The sequence below is a fragment of the Bipolaris oryzae genome (assembly GCF_000523455.1).
Source record: "Bipolaris oryzae ATCC 44560 unplaced genomic scaffold scaffold_288, whole genome shotgun sequence".
NCBI classification, from domain to species: domain Eukaryota; kingdom Fungi; phylum Ascomycota; class Dothideomycetes; order Pleosporales; family Pleosporaceae; genus Bipolaris; species Bipolaris oryzae.
This window is the reverse complement of record NW_006911564.1, coordinates 1-19,930: the sequence shown is the minus strand read 5'-3', so window position 1 is coordinate 19,930 and position 19,930 is coordinate 1. Positions and strand designations below refer to the sequence as shown.

Below are 19,930 nucleotides of genomic sequence, written 5' to 3'. Positions count from 1 at the left end.
GGGGGGGCCTGCTCTCAGCAGCGAGCGCATAAGTGGGCCTGGCTCGCAGGCGACATGCGCACTCAAGGTTGAAACCGAAAAAAGGTGTGTAAAGAAAAGGGTCATAATCTAGCTCGTAGCGAAGAAGCGCCTGATAACCTCGTTGGTGATGGTGCCAGCAGCGTTGTCGGGATAAATGTAAAAGGCTAGAGCAATGATGGCGTAGATGGCAATGCACATGGCGCCCTCGAGATAGTTGCTCTTTCCGTCTTGAATCAGGTAGTTGACAATCAGGACAGAGATGAAGAAGATCATCGTCTCGAAGCCCTGGAAGTGGAGAGTCATGGGTTGGTGAATGATCCAGCCGAGGATGACAAGGAAGGGGGTGACGAAGAGGGCGATTTGCATAGAGGATCCAATGGCCACGTTGATAGCGAGGTCCATCTTGCCCTTGTATGCGACAACAACGGCTGTGACGTGTTCGGCGGCGTTTCCGACAATGGGGATCAGAATCAGACCAACAAATGTCTTGCTGATATGCGCGGATTCAACAATCGAATCGATGCTGTCAACGAGGTATTCAGCGCAGATGGCGACAAGGATGGTAACGACGACCAGGGCAACACCAGCAGCCTTGGGCGAGAGGATCTCGGGCTCTTCCTGGTCCTCGCCTTCTTGTGCCTCGACATCAGCGAAGAGGCTGTGGTGCGAGTAGAGCTGGAAGTAGAGGTAGAGGACGTAGATGACGAGAAGGATGATGGAGGTGCCGTGGGAGAGGACAAGGATGTTTTGGTCCGTCTCGAGATCGCCCTTTTTGCTGTCGGTGTGCATAACTGCGTAGAGCGTAGCAGGAATGATGAGCGAGGCGGAGGCGACGGCCATGAGCGACGACATGGTAGATGCGACAGTCTCATTGAAACGGCTTTCGCGCTCTCTGATACCAGCAGCAAGGAAGCAGCATCCAAGCACCTGGAAATGAGTTAGAAGGGAGTTGGTTGGGCGGGAGCTAGGACGCGCGACGTACAAGAAGAATGTTTGACAGGATACTGCCGAGCATACTGGCCTGAACAACTCGAATCTCACCCTGCCTGAGAGCAACGATGGAGACCTGTTTGGGTTAGCAATCGCAGGGGGTAATCAGATGCGTGCGCACATACAATAAGCTCGACGGCATTTCCAAATGTCGCATTCATCAAACCACCAAGAGTTTGACCGAGCTTGGCAGAGAGCTCCTCGGTGGCGAAACTCAAAAGGGCGGCGAGAGGGATGATTGCGATGAAGTTGAGGATGAAGACGACGGTAGGGTTCCAGGACAAGGCGCCGGCGACGATGCCGATGGGGACGAAGATGAGTAAGACGTTGACATAGTTGCTGGCGAGAGTGGCGTAGATGAGGTGCACGATGTGCTTGGGCAGCGTCTTGACGCGCGACTCATCTGCATAGTTTTGGGTGCGACCGATGAGCGGGGTGTGCTCATCGTGAAAACGGCCATTAGCAGGCTGGGGCATGGCAGGCTGTTGGGGATAACTGGGCGCGCGACCGTGGCGGTGGAAGTGTCGCTTTATGTCTTCTGCCAAGGCCGAGGGGTTAGCGATGCGGTGTGTGACGATGGGACAAGAAGCGCACGAGGTAGGAAGGTTGGTGATAGTGCGCTGCTTGGTATGAGGCGCAGCGGCGAGCCGTGGGCGGGTAAAGCAAGAGTTGAGTTGATAGGCAATGCAGCTCAATCGGCCCAACTCGCACAGCGGGGGGGAGGGATGAAAGGGAAGAAAGGGAAACAAGATCAAAGGAGCCGGGGACACTCACTCATTGCTTCGTGGGCGAAGGGTCAGATGGGCACTTGGGCGGCAGGGCTTGCAGTATATGAGCTGTCGACAGCCAAGCTCAGTGGTGTGTAGAGTAGCGGGAGAAGCAAGCTCGGCAATTGGCCGGGGAGAGGCTTGAGCTACTGGTACTGGCGGGTGATCCGTGGTTGAAGAGAGGAGGCAGGCAGGCAGGAAAAGAAGAAGGCCGAGCGTGCTCGGGCAATTACATATCAAGAGGACAAGAGGAGGGAAATGGGGCGGGCGAGGACGGCCCTGGCTTTGATGAGCCGTGTGCTGCGACTTGTTGCGATGACGACGTATTGGCGCCGCCGTGGACCTTGCGGGCTGGGGGGCTGTGTAAAGTAGAGCGAGTAAGTACTTAGCGAGTAGGGGTATTGCCAGGGGGAAGTGGAGTGACCCGTCAAACACTTGTGCCTGCCCCAGTGTCAAACACGGCCAAGCCCGAGTTTCATTGCTCGGCCACGCTCCAAGAAAGCCCCGGCCGGTCTTTGTCTTTCACACAGCCGCCTCTTTTTATCCTTTGTCATTCTCCTTTATTATTAATGTTGGTGGTGAAGGTATTCGAGCGCGAGGGCTGTCCGGCGTTGACCGTGGTGATGTCATTTGTGCGCAGTGCGAGGTGCGAGGTGCAAGCTTGCCACTTGTTGCCCGTTGCCCGTCGCGCCTTCCAAGAAAGTGTCACGGCCATGCAGCGCCCAAACACGACCGCTGCGGATCCTCGCCAACCGGTCCCGCTTTTCCCTGCCTCACTAAGAACACTAACACATTAACATTACCAGCATGCGCAAACTTCCCTGCTCCGCTGCAACCTCGCTGCGACGTCACCACCGCCTAATACCAAAATTTACATCTTTTGTCCGTCAACCCCATCGCTGAAAGCGGTTTGCTGTGCGCCAAAGAACAAGCCCAGTCTCACGGCCTCCCAGAGCTGTGCCCCAACGTGGCGTGGCTGAACACGATGTCGTTGCTGACACGCCTGCTGCCTGGAATACACAGCTCCAGACTCAACTTACATATTGAGAATGTACACTGCTTACACGTTTGCTTACACCCATCTACCATGCAGCTACTACTACATATATGGTGATAATGCAGCACTACTAGCCTCACGCCATCTTCAAATATCGAGCTGCGAATTGACATGGTGGTCAGCACTGATACGCCCGTAAACCTACACCAACGCTGGTAGTTTCGTAGCATGCCCACACAACATGTCAATGACTATACTCAATAGATGAGGATACAAATTAATGCCATTGAGAGAGAATTGTCGCTAGAGGACACTTTTCCAATGCATCACTGGGCCTGCAACCAAGCTGTGACTTTGATGCGCGTTGCAAGGTTTGAGATTTGAAGATTTCAAGCTGTCACCTCACGTGATGACGTGACCCGACGCGTCAGACTCCCCGCGTCCCCCACATCGTCTCTACTTCATGCCGCATCGCCTCAATGGCGCGACTAAAGACACCTGCTTCTGCTTTCACGTCTTCTCAATTACCCCCAAATACCGCCGCCGCTAGCGTAGCACTGCCAGCGCTTCAGGCTGTAGCGGCTCGTCCGCGACGTGCTCAACGGCGGCCAACCAAGCAAGTCTCGTATGAGCTTACGAACCATGCCAAAGCCTATCTTGAAGCCGGGCAATGTATGTGGCTGGACACAATATTGGAGAACCAGCTGACGATTGTTCCAGACGTAAGCGGCTATGGTCTACTATACAGCCTGCTCGCTGCGGGGACCAGCATCTCCACTCCTGCACGACCCCATGTTGGCTACCTCGCACCGCCCGCCTACATTGCTTTTGCCTCCTCCTTAGTTGTAGACCCCAAGTGTACAACAAAGGCGGAATCAAGAGATGCGATAAAAGGTGCAGATGCCGCTCTGCAGTACCTTCAATGCATGCGCACTACCATAGACGGCCCCGCATACTCCACCATACGCAAAGCCTTTAGTTTCCCCGAAGAGCGCAACAGGAGACGCGCTCCAGGTTACAGGAGCGGAGGAAGTCTATCTCCCGAGCCAGGCGGAGACATTGAACGCATAGCCGGGGACGCTGCTAATGAAAAGAGCTTGTGGTATCGTGCCGAGGACTTTTGGCACATTGTTGGATGGGCATTCAACTGCGCGTGTGTACATAAGAAGCGATGGAGTCGATGGAGGCTGTGGTTAGCGGTCATGCTGGATTTTCTTGAAGCCGACTGGGAAGCTTTTGTCCGGCAGAGCACAGACGACGACGTGGACGCAGAAATCGTCTTTCAAGAGAGTCTGTTTTGGCATTACATTATCGGCGATGAGTCTGCACCTACGAATCGCGCAAGAAGACGGCGTATAGTCAAGGCTATCTTCGCGACCGGAATGCCTGAATCACTCGAAGAATATCCTGAGATTTGGGACAAGGAAACAGCAGGGCCCAAGCGGAAGAAGGATGAAGAACAGCGAATTGGCGAAGTCGACTTTGAAACGGGTGACATTGCCGACTATGCTAGCGACGACGAGATGCAAAACGCATCCGAGGACGAGGACAACGAAGATGCGGATGGAGCGTCTGCGTTTCAAGACTATAAGAGTATCCAAAACATACAAGATGCTATAGAACACTTGGGCGGACACGACGCGATTGAGCTGCGACAGCGTCTTTTAGCTCTGGTGAGTAGCCTGTACTCTCAAGTACGGCAACAACTAACAGTAAACAGCTCGCCCAAGCAGCCCTAGCCCTGCCTACTTACTTCACGCGCCTATTCGACCTCTGCGATACCATCCTTGAAGACTTCATCCAATTACCCGCCATCATCTTCCAAGCACTCCTCCCCACAATGAAGCTACCCGACGGCATTCAATTCGCCTTCAACGCCAATCTCCTCTCTCCCTTGATCAACGGTAAACCACCAAACTACTTCGTCATCCTGCCCACGCAAGAACACTTTGAAAAGAAGCTCCTTCCGCTCAAAGGGTCAACACAAAGCTTCGCTGCAAACGCAAAGATTTCCCTCATCCTAGAGCAGCTCTTCACACACATGCTAGACCATGATGCCCTCAAGCCCACAAAGGCACTCCGCGGCGCCATGGAAACAGGCATCGAGGCGCGACAAGGTGTTTATGGCACAGGAAAGGGGAAGAGAGGTAACGCGCAGGAAGAAGAACAGGGAAAGAGATTACTGCATGCGTGCTCAGAACGGCTGCTGGGTTTGTTGGAGGTGTTGGAAATTGCTGCGGGCATGACACCACAGGTAGCCAAGGGGAGGGGGCACGGTGATGCTGCTTTGGCCCTGTTGTCTTTTGGCTCCGGCTCGTCACTTTCGCCGCCGCCAGAGAGCGAGACGGAGACTGATGAGTGATGATGTAGTGCATGTATATAGCGGACCTGCTCAGCGCCATGCATAATACGCTTTGTCGCACATCGCAATACCAATCACTCATCTCCCTGCCCCAGTGATGTTGTATCTCTGCTTTCTCTTTTTTTTTCCTTTCTCCGTTTAACATGTATACGCCTGATACACGCTCCCTAGTCCAAAAGCAACAAGAAGAAGCAAAAAAGAAAGCACTGGCGAGACTTGGAAAAAAAGCAACGATGCCTCATTTACCACACCCCAAATTTGAGGCACCCGGCAAAAAAAAGAAAGGCACGAAAGTTTCCGGTACCGGGAGTCGAACCCGGCTCTCGTCGGGCGCTGTCATTGAGAATGAAAGCGACGGATGCTAGCCGATACACCATACCGGATGAATTGATGAAATTAATTCAAGTAGCAATGTTTATGTTGTGCATGTGGAATGCTTCGCGCGACATCAGGGGAGTCTGGAGCATAAGATTTTTTTGCCACGCGAAAGAAGTTTGGTAGGGCGCTGGCGCGGTAGCGAGGCATGTGGCGGGTTAGCGCGGTTGCGGGCGCGCTTTTCACGAAGGGATTACTGCGCAGAGGTGAGTACACTACTGGCTTGAGAGGGGGAGTTGCAGGTGCTGTGAGGAGTCTTATTTTTTTTTCCTTGAAGTGGTGGTTTGCGTAGTGGTTTGCGGGTGCATACAGGAATGACTGGGATGGGTTGGGTTACAAAGTAGTGTATAGGCTCATGGAAATCAATCTTATTAGGACATATCGTTCATTAAATGTATACCATGTAGTCTTGTGAGTTGCAAAGTAGCTATGTGCAGTTTGCTTCCGTGTCAGTCTGTTTTCGAGTATGCTCAGTACATAGTATGCTCATCGTCGAATATGTCGTCACCATCATCATCCTCGACCATGTCATCATCACCAACGCTATCACCAACGCTATCGCTAGCTGGTGCTGTCCGCTGCGCCCAACACTCCGCATGCAAGCCAAGAACCTGTAGAAGACTACAAAAATTATCGATGCTCTGCTCACTATACCACGCGCTACATTTTTATACGATGTGGACCTGCCAAACCATCAACGTGTCGATATTATTTTTTGCGAGAAGGGCCAACAGAGGGACGAGCTCAATTAGCGTCTCCGGTGTCTCGTTAGTACCAAGCTTGTTCAGATCGGACGTGCGGAACGCGGTTCTCGATTGCCTGCATTGTTCCTCGTGACTAAGCTAGAAATCAGAATGCATGCCAACTTCGTTCTGCCAGTTCGCGGGCAGAGATTCGAAGTGAATGTTCTGCATGAAGGGACCGTGATCTAGATCAACGGGAGCTGCTGAGTCGCATTCGCCGTGGTCTGGGTTGGTGGGTTCTACGTTATGGTCAACAACATCTTGCTCGGCAGGCAGGTGTGCTTCTATGTTTTCCATGATAGGTTCTGACTCTTCCATTTTTGCATCTTGAGTGTAGTTGGCTAGGAACTCCTCGATACGTTCAAGAAGTCGACAATTCTTCTCTGCAAAGTGCAGTTGGTTCTCTGAGATAAATTAGCAGTGTTAGGTAATCATGGCATACGACTCATGGGGAGGATCTGCGGAGTGTTCCTCCGACTCGGGTTTCATCGTCTTCGAGAAAGGCTGGCTATGATCCTCCATCGTGGAAAAGAAAGATGTTTGGAAAGAGTTGTGGCGGAATAAATTGGATGAGCGTGGGATTTGTGCAGGAATGAGAATGTAGGGGTAGAGTGTAGCTAAAGAGCAGAAGAGTTGAGCAGCGGACAGGCTGATATATACGTGACATCGGACCATGTACACAAGTGAGAGACGCCTTCAATTTGACTTCTCTACTGCAAGCAAGATGCACGAGACGCAGATCTCGGCCATTACATTATTACTTTCGCTACTTACTCACCGTGACTGATATCATGATTGACGAGTAAATCATAGACATTACTCTTGATATACTGCAAAGTTAAGAGACTTGAATGAGAAACGGTTAGAGCGAGGCATGCATGTGCACTTCTCACATATCACTTTATATCTTCGTATCAACAAACTCTCCATTTGTGAGCATTCCAGAAGCTTTCTTAATTTCTCCTTGTTTGACCGCTGCAACTACTTCTGAGCCAAAAGTTCTGTATCTAGCAACTCCAGAGAACCACCGTATACTCGATGTAATTACAATCCAAAGAGAACCTAAACCGAGTTCTTGCTACCACCACCACCATTGCCTATCACTTCAAGGCGCCATATAATAGTCCAAGTTTCATAGTTCAACGCCACTCCGCAGATATTTGGGAAGAGTAGACCACGCGATTACTGGGTCTGTGGCTTTAGGAACTATGACGATCTGAATGCATGGCTTTTTCTTTCAAATGCACGTGTCACAGGCAAATTGCGAGTCGTCCCGGGACCTTGTCCACTTGCAAAACCCTCTCATTCCCCCTCTACTCAATACCATCAGCGCAACACATCTAGCTGGGTTGGCGCGTGCGTGTGGTTGTCGGGCCATAGCAGCCCAGGCTCGACGATGGGACACCGCCGTGAACATTGACTGGGCCATCAATGTGCCCATCCTTTCTTGGAATCCAAGTGGGAATTGATCCCAGCACTGCCATCGATTTTGGCTAGGTAGCCAAAAAAAGATGGACTAGTGCGATCTCTCCACCTACTGTGTTGCCATTTGGGAGAATTGTGGGGTTGAGTGCCCCTGGGATAGTGGACCTTCCGTATGGTGTAGGCACGGTGGGAGCCAGGTGTTGGGGCTCAGGAACAGTGCTATGGTGGTTTTGTGGGCCCTGTATGATGTCAGTCTCACCCACAATAACCAAGTGAAATACTAACCCAATGACCCCGCCACCCCAGCCCGCCCTATATCTGCGGACATCCATCCGCCACCCCACACCCATATACCCAATTAACTGAGTATATGCTACCCCCGGTCATGGCGGATACACTCGTCATGACCGGGGCATCATATATCGGAATATATGGAAATACATCAGGGCCTACAGGCCGGAAGGAGGAGAGTAAAAAAATATACAGCAATGGCGGCTATATGCTCACCATGCAGAAAAAGAAGGAGGTAAAAATAAGAGATAAAAATAAAGAAGAAAGGTAGAAGATAAGAATGTACTCTGGCAAAGAAGCATGTGCCCGTCGTTGCTAGGGATGAGGAAATGAGTTGGAGTGTGGAGGAGTGGCAGAAGGGTGGCGGAGGACAGGTCTATATAAAGGAGGGTCAAGGCTTCAATGTTGCGTTTGGCGCGTTTGCAGGGAGCACATGGGGCCCGCTGGTAGGCAGCAGTGTCCTTCCATTGTTGAGAAAGGCTGCTTCACTGCGTGTTGCGACGTCAAGGCAAACGCGCAGGCAGGCAGTTGCTGGCGCTTTTTGAGTATTGTGTTAGGCATTGAGGCGCTGCCACATCAGTCACGTGCGCGCTTATTCGCACGAGTCGTTTGTATCCGTGAATTTTGCGTGATGCTGCATAAGTCAAGCGTTGATTGTGGGATGCTAGACATGGATTATTAAATTGATGACTTGTTAGCAGTTCTATGTGTTGAGGCAAACCGCCGAAGTAGATCCCATATGTGAATGATCGCAATCACACTGATACTCTACATATGACTCAATTCTAGTGAGAACATATCATTGGAAGTATTGAGAGGTTTTGAGATGACGATAGTACATTAGAGTATCTAAGAGCAACGAGGGTATCCCGAATCATTAATAGAGAGCGTCTGACCATCACAAGATTGAAAAGAAGCAGCCAGGCTTCCATGAGACCATCTAGAAAACATTTCCCTTCGTCTGCTTGCCCTTCTCCTCCTCCAGCTTCTTGAGGTTGATGTTTTTCCAAACAAAAATGCAGGCCAAGCAAAGAGGGACGAAACAGGCACCTGTGATGACCATCTTACGCTGCACATCACCGTATGCACCGACGATGGCAATGCGCTCAGGTGTACCGTCTAGGAAAGACTGCTGAGTTGCAATATCGCCAAAGATGGTGCGGTAGTCTGGTTTGCTAGATTCAGGAAGGCGCTTGAGGAGTTGTTCAGGAAGAATGTTGTTCCACATGGCGCCAGCAATAGCGTAACCGATTGAAGAGCCGAAGCTACCAAATAGACCGTAGATAGCGTTAACTACAGCAATCTCTTGATGTGTGACGGGGACCATGACCCCGAGCTGAGCGCAAGTAGCGAAAAATGCCGTACCAAGACCAACAAGGACTTGTGTGAAAGCAAGGACGCCAGGGTTGGTAGATGGTTTCCGGAAAGGAATCAAGAGTGCGGTACCAAGTAAGACGATGGGAACACCAGCGTAAGCAGTCCACTTGAAGTTTCCGGAACGCCTGATCCACAACGCAATTATCGGGCTGAAAACCGACGACGTAAGCGAGAAGGCGTTGAGAATGTAGCTGGCATGCGTGATGCTCTGCCTGTGAACGACCAGCAGGCATGAGTAAAAGTATCCGTTCCAACAGAAGACAGAGAGGAACATGACTCCATAGAGAAGACATGAGCCAACAATGGTTCCATTCTTGAGGTAAATCCAAGGCAAAAACTGCACAGGCGCGAACTTGGCCTCCCAAATATAGAAGACCGGGAAGAGAACGAGACCGAGCACGATGCAAGCAATGATGTAAGGTGTCTTCCAGCCGTTGGGGGCGTAGGATACGAGAGTAAAGGGCAGAACAAATAAGCACCACGCGCACATGATGAGTATAATACCAAAAACTGGGCCATGTTAGCATGTGTCATGTGTATCTAATGAGAAGCTCACCATCAAACTGCACAAAGTAGTACCAGATTGACTGCAGGAAATTGCGATCCGACTTTTCCTTCTTGGCCAGTCCAGCCTTCCTGGCCTTGCGGTACATGAATATCATGACAACGATGGCGGGAAGGCAGCAGCCGACGAAGATGATGATGAATGCACCAAAAGCCCAGCGCCAGTTGTTTTTGTAGTAAAAGAGCTCTGCAATCCTAGGACCAGCGAAAGTGCTAGCGATACGAGGCGTTCCGTTGATAGTGAGGATGATCATTCGGTTCTTCAAGGTAGTGATATCGGCAGCCATGATGTCAGCAACATATAGCACACCAATATGGCCAGCCCAGTAGAGAACGTGACCAGCCATATATGTCTGCACGTTCTGGCAGGCAGCTTTCATGGCCATACCGCAGACGACGAGAAGGAGCATAAGGAAGAAGCCCTCTACGCGACCGAAAACGTCGACTACTTTGGCAATGAGGAGGGGGACACAACCGCTCAGTGCTGTTGCCATGACGCTCGAAACGGTCAACAGGCCATGTCTTCCGAAAGCTGAGGTGATGTAAGGGTTCAGCGCTGCATCAATGGCATTTTGTAAGAAAGCAACAAACTCGACAAGGTACAAGCTAAAAGTCAGTCAGTATTTGATGGCTGGCTGGGAGAAGGAGCGACGAACAAGATGAACATGGCAACCAGAGTCTTCTTGCTCCATATCTCGGTGATGGCGCGGACACGTTGAACGCCATTCTGGAAGTTGTCCGACTCAATGGACTTGGACTCGGCGTCGCTGGCCGTCTCGTGAGAGTGGACTGCTCTCTTCTCAACGTCGATGTCGTGTGAGGGACGAGGAAATCCCTCTGCAGGCCGCACCACGTCAGTCTCAAAAGTGTTGTTCGCCATGGTCAAACGGAATTTCCGAAAAGATGCCGGGCGAGGCAGGGTATTGAATTGAAATGCAGGTGGATGTCGATCCCAAGACCGGCAGATGGAAGCATTCTTAAGTATCTCCAGGGCCCACTCCGAGAACCGGACAGGGAAGGTCAGGACAGGAACAAGACATGAAAAATTTGCCCCGTGTATCCCACCCGGTGGCTTGGGATCATCTCCCACCGTCCAGGTAGGATGGAGTGCCCAGACAGCGTTAGCAGCGGCTAGATGATCAGATAAGTCCTAGATGATCTGATAAGATCCAATGTCCCTTCGCCCTCTCAGCTGCCCCACCGCAAACCTGCATTGCCAAGCCCTTGGCTCATAATTTCAGTGGCGGCCATAGCTCCCGGCTCGTCGAATTGAGCAGTGCGCGCCGAAGCCTGAGACCCGTCTTGACAAGTCCAACACGTCTCGCCCGAAGAACAGAAGAATTCAAGTGCGGGTAGCGGCACTGGGCGTGAACTTCACGTGGCAATCGCCTGATAACATGCCGTCGTCGCAGTGTGCCTTGGGACGGTAGCTCGTCCATGACAGGAGTGTGTGGATGAACATGACGACTTTGACTAAGAAAAACTGTCCGCTGCGGAAAAAAAAATGGAACCCAATAAGCTCAAAAAGGGCTGGAATTAGCAATGGTAACCGTCATGTGGATGGGGCGCAAAGGTGAAGGAATGAAGCCGTCGCATGGCCATTAGCCGGGCGCGACAACCGCCCCTCATGACCGCCGGGACTAGCGGCCCCAACACGGTCACGATGACATCTAATCTTATCAGATCATCGCACTTACCTCGGACGACGCCTACTTCAGCATAACTCGGCCTTTCAGCCCTTCCACAGTGGAGTCTTAAATACACCCTGCACGTAGCTTGAGTGTCCGCGTGGAGTCGAGAGGTAGCCACCATCTCAACAGTTCCGCCGGCTCGTGATCAGGCCACCGGGTTGGCCGCGTCAACGCCACAACCATTCGGCTTTATTGTGGCGCCCTCTACATCTCTCACACGGGTTGAAAAAAAAGTAGGGACGAGAACCATTCGAACACAAGATGGAAAGCTCAAAAACTACCTCGGAATGTTGATCACGTGTCATTTGTCATGGGAATCGACTAATCCTACTCGTAACAATGGGACTGGCGGATATACAGCAACTCATCCCAGCTGAATCTTAATGGCTTGTCAGAACATATCCGAGGCAATACCGTCGATACTACCCTCTCACCGAGCGTGCGCTCAGCCGACTTGAGGAGCGATTGATTTTTTGGTTTGGTTGGTTACGAGCATGACCTTGACTTCACCTCTGGGCCAGAGGTTACAGAGTGATCCCACAACTCTGCTTTTGTACTGCCTAGTTTCTTAAGCTGAGTAATGTGTCTATATTCGGCCCAGCCGGTGGACTGGCTCTAGCTTGGAAACACCAACTCCAAAAGGGACGTTATGATCGTCCCAACGAACAATGGTCTCTTCGTACCTATAGTCACGACCGATGCAATGCGAAAAACCCCAACTTCAAAGATCGAAAATGTACTTTTCCTTGAAAATGTGGTGTACAGCAATTCGTCACTGTCACTGCTATAAGCTGCGGAGTGCCAAAAGCTAGGTGAAGGCGCGCTTTCGCTTTCACTTTCGCAGTCACCTTTACTTGTGTAGATTTGTTGCTAGGCAAGATCCATATCATTTTGCTCTCAGTTCCTTCTTGGATCCCCTCAACTACCACATCCAACCACTCGAACGACGCCAATGTGGAAGACAAGGACCATGTCGCTTCGGAAACCTCAGCCTGCAGTGTCACGATAGTCTCCCGCATCCGCTTAGCTTCCTCATTGAAGAAAGTTGTGTTGATGTTTGATCGCTGTTGCTGACCTTCGGCCGCCTTCTTGCCTTCGAGAGCGTTGGTTGTAATACCGCTAGTTGCTGCTCAGAGCTTTGCAGAACGACCTGATGCGCGCAGACCTCTGTTTGAAATTTCTTAGTAGCTGATATACTGTCTTCTAAATCATCTGAATTGATTAGTCGTGCAGTACACATGTAAAGAGTTGGAGAACTTGCCTTGTGGATGGATAAGAGTGTCAACGAACATTTCGTGACTGGCTAGAATTCGCGATTTCTTTTGTTCCTCTGCTTCCTTAACTCGGGGAGAGCTGATCTGCTTGTCTGAACTGCGAATATTTTCATCCGTCGCCTGCATCTTGCGCTCCTTTTCCATAATCTCCTAAATTGATTCCACTTGAACTGCTCGCACTGCAGACGCGAAAAGTTCAGCACCTCTTGACGGCATGCCAGTCACCTCTTCGAACGAATACGAGTCAACTGGGAGAGCCATGGTGCAGCAGATTCGGGATGGCTCTTCGCGAACGATTGGCAAGGACACGTAGGTGGGTGAGAAAAGATCACGTATGGTCTGAAAAGGTTTGCTGCAGTCGCCGGTGAAAAAAAACGATTGCAGCTCATCAGCTACATTGTTTGGCCTTGGTGGGAAGGTATACAGCTCGTTCCTGCCTGGATTTGGAGGAGGAACCTAGCTCCTAGAGTACACGAACCTCGCAACTGAATCACGGTCACCAAATCCGCGGCATACAGCAAGAGAGACCACGGCAAGCGAACGCGTTCATTTTAGCAAGCAGACCAGCTGCTAAGACGAAGCTTACTAACATTTTCAATAGTCCATTAATGAACGTCCAGGCTGCGAACGACGAAGACATGATGGACTGCCCACAAAAGCGCCTAGGAAACATCATTTGAGGGAGCGAAGAACACTGACAAAGAATATGGGCTGTCTCATCTTGCTATTTTCAAAGATACTGCTGTGTACTATAGATATCTCAACAATCCACAATGACTATATATAATGCCCTAACCATCTTTAGGTTACATAGGAGGTATCTTTCCAATTAATTACTTCCGTAGTTCGCTTTGATACATGAAACTACTAAAAGACCATGTGTCTAGGTATGCATAGAAGTAAGCGTTCGAGTTCCGTTATGTACACTCTGTATTCGGGACAATTCCAAGTTGACTAGGCTCATGGAGGACTCTTGAGCACCGAGTAATGGCGACATCGGATACACCTGGGTCCTAACAGGAGATACTACATAGTTTAGGAAACAAAGCTAACTCCCATGCTAAACTACAGAATAGATTTGTGTGGGTGTTAGCATTACTAGGTGGCTTCGGTCAATAGCTATCAGATGGGTAAGGCTGGTTCGCGAGCTCATGATGCTTCATTCCCTGGGTAGATACAGCATTTTCTTGTAAGTTGTACTTTGCCTTTAGTGATAACACTTCTTCAAATCATGACTACAAGAGGCCTCCCATGCCCAATACGTTGATCTTTCGCGTATAAACGCATAGTTAGTACTGACTCCCAGATATGAGTCGGTAGACCACGAGGGCTGTTCAGAAAGCCAGAAAACATGTGAGATTTCCGCATGCATATTCAATACGTGCTTTTAAGAGGCCTGTTGGGCACAGAATTTGATGTGTATGGTGGGGCATTACTTCCTAAGCGCTTGTGAGACACCTGCTAGCATGCATGACGTGTACTTATTTTCAGACACAACGCAGCGGCTATTTGAGGCCGGATTTACTGTGTGATGATAATGTGTGCTCTGCCTTGGTGCTGATAGGATAGACAGCATATCAGTACCATATTAGTCCGTGCAGAGGCGGTTCTGGGCGACAATCGGGTAGGCATGCCTACGTTTAACAGGGGTCAACAAATCTGGCCTCTAAATTGGATCGGGATCTTTAACAGCGAAGTGCTTCTAAGATATCTAGTCAACTATGTTGGAGATCAGTCTGCTTTTAGTCCTCCCATCGAATCCTCACTATGGCTGCAACCGGCATCTCCAGCATGCTAAGGTGACTACGTACATTCCTACCGTCAATACTGTCAATGGCAGCAGCACAAATATGATTGCCACCACCAAAACCTACGCCATCACCGAGTGTCCAATGGAATCACCCTCTTCGTCAAACTCCGAGCATTATCACATTAAATCTAAGCAACACAATAGTAGTAGAAGTCGGCCTTTCTCAAACCGCAGCTAACACTATAGTGCCGCTAAGATCGTCTTCCCTAAGAGCCGAAATTTTCTTCTTGGAGATTTCAATCGGTCACGCTCGCCTGTTATACAGATTCTGATAAATGGCCTGTGTATATTTTCGTCTCTTTCAGCCTTCATAAAGAGTTCGTTCAGCACCAGTTGTATCTTGTGATCATGGAACACGGCCCAGCTATGTGGTTATCTCGAATAGCAGTGGTTGCTACATACCACGTGACACATGGATTGAACTCGTCACAAGCCACCGCCCACGTGGATTGTCGGGCCACTAGCATTGATCTATGCTGATCATGCAGCAACAGTATATTGGCAGAGCATGGCTGTGGGGCATATGTAGGAGCGGAAGAAAGTTTCCATGCAATTCCTGGTGCTAGCGGCTCGTTCCGTCAAGCGCGACAGCAGTGATGTATTACATCCTCCGCTATTGGACCGGGAAGGTGTTGCGCAATGTTTGCCACCCCTGTCCAAGTATGTTTGTACACGACAAAGGGACCAGAAACGCTGGGGCGCGCAATAAATGGCATACTTGATGAATGCACAAAAGATGCAAGTCATGGCGCGAGAAGATCGGCTCGGGTCGATTTTTCTGACTGGCAGTGTCGTCTGATCTAGAGTAGGATTGCCCAGAGCTGTGCACTATGTCATTCTGGGGGCGTGGATACGCGGTAGAGATGTTGTCGAGGTGCCGAGTATGAAATCGACGATGCGGTTAGTGACTGAAGGCTGAGTGTACAAAAGTGAAGTTCTCGAGAGAAGGGAAGAAATAAGACGATGCTACTAGCTACCCCCACACTCCCCCACGAGGTAGCTCGTTTCCATATTTGGCAAAGTACTACAACCCCGCATATATGATGCGAAGAAACTACCTAGCAACATGGTACCTAGACACAGCACCTAGAGAAGCTACAATCAGCTCCGGATTTCAGTATGCCGCCACAGCAGTGTTTGGATCACTTGATCCTTTTTGTACCCGCAGACCCGCAGACGCTACTCCCCCGCGTTCCCTCGTACTTGGCGGAGAATTTCACTCTGACTCCTGGCGGGTTCCATGCCGATGGTGCAACCTCGAACGTTCTGATCATCCTCTCGGACGGATGTTACATAGAGCTTATCTCGTTTGTTCCCACTGCCCCGGCGTCACTCGTGTCCAGCCACTGGTGGGGCCCTTCTTCAACATTTGTTGGCTGGAAAGATTGGTGCCTGACCAACAGTCTGCCTCCGTCCCAAAACTACGATGACGTGAGGGAAAGCCATGGGGAGCCGATTCATGGAGGGAGGAAGAGGGCGGACGGAGTGCAAGTCAAGTGGAGTGTCACATTTCCGAGAGGAGACAAGGGCGGACAAGACGCAAGGGGACGGATACCGTTTTTCTGTCACGATGAGACTGAAAGGGGTGTGAGAGTGCCGATAGCCGAGGAGAAGACGGGGCATGCATGTGGGGCGGTGGGGATCAAAGAGCTGACGGTCGTCGTGAAGGATCAAGATCTGTTTGAGCAGACAAGCAAGGTGTACCGAGCGATCATCGGCGATGAAGGCCGGAAGGAGAAGTGCGAATCGAGGTTTAGACTTGGCCGTGTACAGGGTGTGGTAGAGCTCAAGGAGGGCGCAGAAGTTGTGCTGCGGCTCCCGAGAAATGAAGAGGAGGAGGCGCGTGTTGCAGAAGGAGGATTCTGGTATGGTGACGTTGTCCTTTACAGAAGAGCGGACGGTGGTGATGCCGACAAGACAAGAAAAAGAGTGGATGGCGAGGGCGGGGATGAGGGAGTGGGCGGGTTGTGGTTGGAGGAAGTGGTAGGGCTGTAAATCTGTGGCAGTACTCGTATAGCAAACACAGGGGAACTCGTAGGTGTGCACCGTGTTGACGTGATGTTTTTTTTCTGTAGTGTCGATCTGCTTGCGGACGTGTCAATGGCTGTTTCTCGCGGTCAAGTAGTCCGAAAGCGTGGGCAGGGGACGCGGATAGGACGCGGTGCTGTTTCGGGCGAGAACACCGCAGCCAATCACAGAGCGGGCACACATAGTAGATGCCGACCTTCCCTCGTACGTACAGTAGATTGCCATGACGCAGGCAGTCGAGAGCATACCTAACCATCCAAGCTCCGCCCCCATGGTTTCTTGCTCTCGCAACATCACCCACTGCAGCCTCCACATTGCCAGTGGCCGCTTCTGATGCAAGACGACCACCGGTCCATAGGCTCAGCCTCGACTGCACCCTACTCAACACAATTCAAAGTGGCCATTCCGCGTCTCTCTTCGCGACGCGCTCCGCCAGCAACCACTTCCAAGTCACGTCAGAGAGATCGGGTCCACCTAGCATGCCGCAACTGTCACAAAAGAAGTGGGTCGTCGCAACTACACCCTCCACCCCCCAGCTAATCAGACGTTTCCAGAAATCAAATGCAGTGGCGGTCTTCCCCGGTGCAACTACTGCGACAAGACCGACAAGCCCTGTGTCTATGAGCGTCCACGGAGAGACCGTCTGGCTCCGTGAGTACTTCGGGCCCTTTTTGCCCTGCCGTGCATCCCCTGACTCGCACACAGTGCCAATGCACGTAATGATACGCTAGTCTCCCTCCTCAAGGACCTTAGTCTGCGTCTCGACGGCGACGAAAGGCAAAGAATCGTAGATGCTCTCCAGGATGCAAGTCTTCAACTCTCCACGTCCCATATCAAGCCAAAACTAACTCGGCCTAGTCAGACGACGAATCTACCACGTCAGCCTTCACACCCTCCTCTTCCTCTTCTCGCCCATCCGTCGCCTCCTTATACCAAAAGCATTCACACTTGCAGCCTAATGCTGCTTCTTCCTCGACCCAGGTCCCAGGACCTTCAACCGACTCGGACCAATCATCACTACCCCGGTTAGACGGTATCCTCCCCGACGAATCAGACGATGAAGATGAAGAAGCAGCGGCAGATCTCTTCCATGTAGTCGAAGCAGGGTCTCCGGGCCAGGTGTCTGAAGTCCAATGGCTGCAAAGCCTCAGAAATAGGGTCCAGGTTCTCGTGCCTGTCGGCCTGGACCCAGCAAGCGCTTCAGTGCCCATGACATTTCCGATACCTCCGGCCCTTGTCCCACCGCCAGCCTTCACTCCAACCAACCCGGTCCTCTCTACTGCTTCCATCAGCTATCTCCTCGCTACCTATCATCTCGATGACGAAGGTGTCAAAACCATTCATGGCGGAAATCCTTTCGAGCTGCCCTCGGAACAAACCGCCAGCTTTCTCTTCCAGTGTTTCAAACGCACTGTCCAGAAATCTTTTCCCATCCTGCCAGCCATGCTTGAGGCACAGCTGCATCAATATTACAGCCTGATCCACAGCCATAAGGAGATGCAATGCCCACAAAACTGGTTTGCCTTGGTCAATCTCGTCTTCGCCATTGGGGCCAAATTCTCCCATCTTATCCAAGCTGACTGGTGCGGCGACACTCTCGATCATGTCACATACATGTCACGTGCTTATCAGTTGCTTGTAATGAATGATTCTGCTTTTGGTTTCTCGACTCCAGATTTGACTTCTACTCAGGTAGCTAGCTTTTCCTCAGGGTAACTACGTTATCGCTAATAGCCCACAGGCGGCTGGTCTATTTAGCATCTACTACATGAGTGTTGGTCATTTCAATAGGTAAGTGCCACTATGCATAATCTTCACTTCGTCATGTTCTCACATCCGATATTCTCACCTACTGACTATACGTCGATAGAGCCTGGATAATGGCCCGTGGAGCCATGCAATCTGCACTTTCCCTAGGACTCCATGTTCAGCAAGAGGATCGTTCCATGTCTGCAGCCAGACAACAAAGTCGAGTAGACACGTGGTGGAGTCTACATGCACTAGAGAGCCTACTGGGCTCAATCACGGGCCGTCCAAGTACTCTACCGGGTGACGAAATCACGACTCCTTCATCGAAAGCTTTTTTTGATACATTATCCGGGATGTATGGACAAGGCGCACCCATAACAACAAACATGGCATTCCTAGACGCTGACTCTAGCTTGCACACGATAATGCAGCAGGTGATATCCAGTCTGTATACCCAACGAAAACTGATTCCCCCATGGTCTCACGTCCAACAGAAAATGGTTGCGTTGGTAGGAGATTTGGACAAGTGGGTTGTGGATTGCGTACCCCACTTCCATTCGGAAAGTTGGGCCATGGATGACGCCCAACAGCGTAATAACTCTCTACTTAAATTCCAGTACTACCGCGTAAAGATTCTAATGACACGCCCTTCGCTTCGCCGCATCGAGCGCTCCACGGAATCTGAGTCGGGTGAATTCACAAGCTTGGACCAATCCATGGCCGAGGCATGCATTCAAGCAGCGAGCGATGTGGTTGCATTGTTGGGGACAGTGCCTGACACAACAACTTTGTACGAAAAGGGGCCGTGGTGGACCATTGTCCATAATGGTAAGTCTTCCTTCATTTGTGGGCAGTTTCCCAATGCTGACGCAAAGGTCCACAGTGATGCAAGCGCTGGCTATTTTGATGAACGCAATCGCGTGCCCAGACCATTTTGCCGACTCGTCTTCGTTGTCAGCACACGGTGTACGATAGCTCGTAGGCTGGCTGCTTGCCATGCGCGCGACCAACATCATTGCGGCGAGGGCACACCAACTTGTGTATTCTCTCGTCAAGACATCGAACCCCCAGGTCTGGGCTAGCATTGCAGACGCGTTCCCAGACGATGCTAGCATGGTGTTGCTGCAACCTTTGCCCGCCATTGTCGATCCAAAGTACGTGCCGTGGCCAGCCAAAGAATCGCCAATGGACGCGTGGTTCGAATATGATCTGAACAGCTTCTTCGGTTACAATTGCCCTCCTTTGATATGAGAGTATGGCAACTTTTGGATATTTTATATTGATATAACGTGGTTCATAAGCGAGCGCGCCACCCAAGCGAGCGCGCCACTTTGCACCAGCGCGTTATCTTCAAGACGTTACTACAGACTTTTACTAACGTGTATCACCAGTGTGCGCCCCACCCCAGTGTGCGCCCCACAAAATCCTAGTACCTCACCTTCGTAATAGTATTACGCAACACTACC

At 51.0% G+C, this 19,930-nt stretch overlaps 7 protein-coding genes across 7 annotated transcripts; 4 read left to right on the top strand and 3 right to left on the bottom strand.

The window, feature by feature from the left end:
• Positions 1-108: 108 nt before the first annotated feature.
• COCMIDRAFT_10010 (uncharacterized protein) lies at positions 109-1,487 on the bottom strand (the record flags this gene model as incomplete). Its single annotated transcript, XM_007695263.1, has 3 exons — positions 109-948; positions 1,004-1,087; positions 1,137-1,487. 3 exons carry the CDS (start codon positions 1,485-1,487, stop codon positions 109-111), a joined length of 1,275 nt encoding a protein of 424 aa, XP_007693453.1.
• Positions 1,488-3,254: 1,767 nt separating this feature from the next.
• COCMIDRAFT_30956 (uncharacterized protein) lies at positions 3,255-5,137 on the top strand (the record flags this gene model as incomplete). The annotated part of the gene is made up of 3 exons (XM_007695262.1): positions 3,255-3,447; positions 3,496-4,448; positions 4,496-5,137. 3 exons carry the CDS (start codon positions 3,255-3,257, stop codon positions 5,135-5,137), a joined length of 1,788 nt encoding a protein of 595 aa, XP_007693452.1.
• Positions 5,138-6,354: 1,217 nt separating this feature from the next.
• Positions 6,355-6,704, bottom strand: COCMIDRAFT_10008 (uncharacterized protein; the record flags this gene model as incomplete). The annotated part of the gene is made up of 2 exons (XM_007695261.1): positions 6,355-6,659; positions 6,698-6,704. 2 exons carry the CDS (start codon positions 6,702-6,704, stop codon positions 6,355-6,357), a joined length of 312 nt encoding a protein of 103 aa, XP_007693451.1.
• Positions 6,705-8,911: 2,207 nt separating this feature from the next.
• COCMIDRAFT_10007 (uncharacterized protein) lies at positions 8,912-10,792 on the bottom strand (the record flags this gene model as incomplete). Its single annotated transcript, XM_007695260.1, has 3 exons — positions 8,912-9,858; positions 9,905-10,518; positions 10,569-10,792. 3 exons carry the CDS (start codon positions 10,790-10,792, stop codon positions 8,912-8,914), a joined length of 1,785 nt encoding a protein of 594 aa, XP_007693450.1.
• Positions 10,793-13,091: 2,299 nt separating this feature from the next.
• Positions 13,092-13,557, top strand: COCMIDRAFT_10006 (uncharacterized protein; the record flags this gene model as incomplete). The annotated part of the gene is made up of 2 exons (XM_007695259.1): positions 13,092-13,186; positions 13,479-13,557. The coding sequence occupies 2 exons, from the start codon at positions 13,092-13,094 to the stop codon at positions 13,555-13,557; spliced, it is 174 nt and encodes a 57-aa protein (XP_007693449.1).
• A 2,249-nt stretch (positions 13,558-15,806) lies between these two features.
• COCMIDRAFT_41572 (uncharacterized protein) lies at positions 15,807-16,682 on the top strand (the record flags this gene model as incomplete). Its single annotated transcript, XM_007695258.1, has 1 exon — positions 15,807-16,682. One exon carries the CDS (start codon positions 15,807-15,809, stop codon positions 16,680-16,682), a length of 876 nt encoding a protein of 291 aa, XP_007693448.1.
• Positions 16,683-17,194: 512 nt separating this feature from the next.
• Positions 17,195-19,715, top strand: COCMIDRAFT_41571 (uncharacterized protein; the record flags this gene model as incomplete). Its single annotated transcript, XM_007695257.1, has 5 exons — positions 17,195-17,217; positions 17,421-17,520; positions 17,574-18,427; positions 18,586-19,292; positions 19,447-19,715. 5 exons carry the CDS (start codon positions 17,195-17,197, stop codon positions 19,713-19,715), a joined length of 1,953 nt encoding a protein of 650 aa, XP_007693447.1.
• Positions 19,716-19,930: the final 215 nt, after the last annotated feature.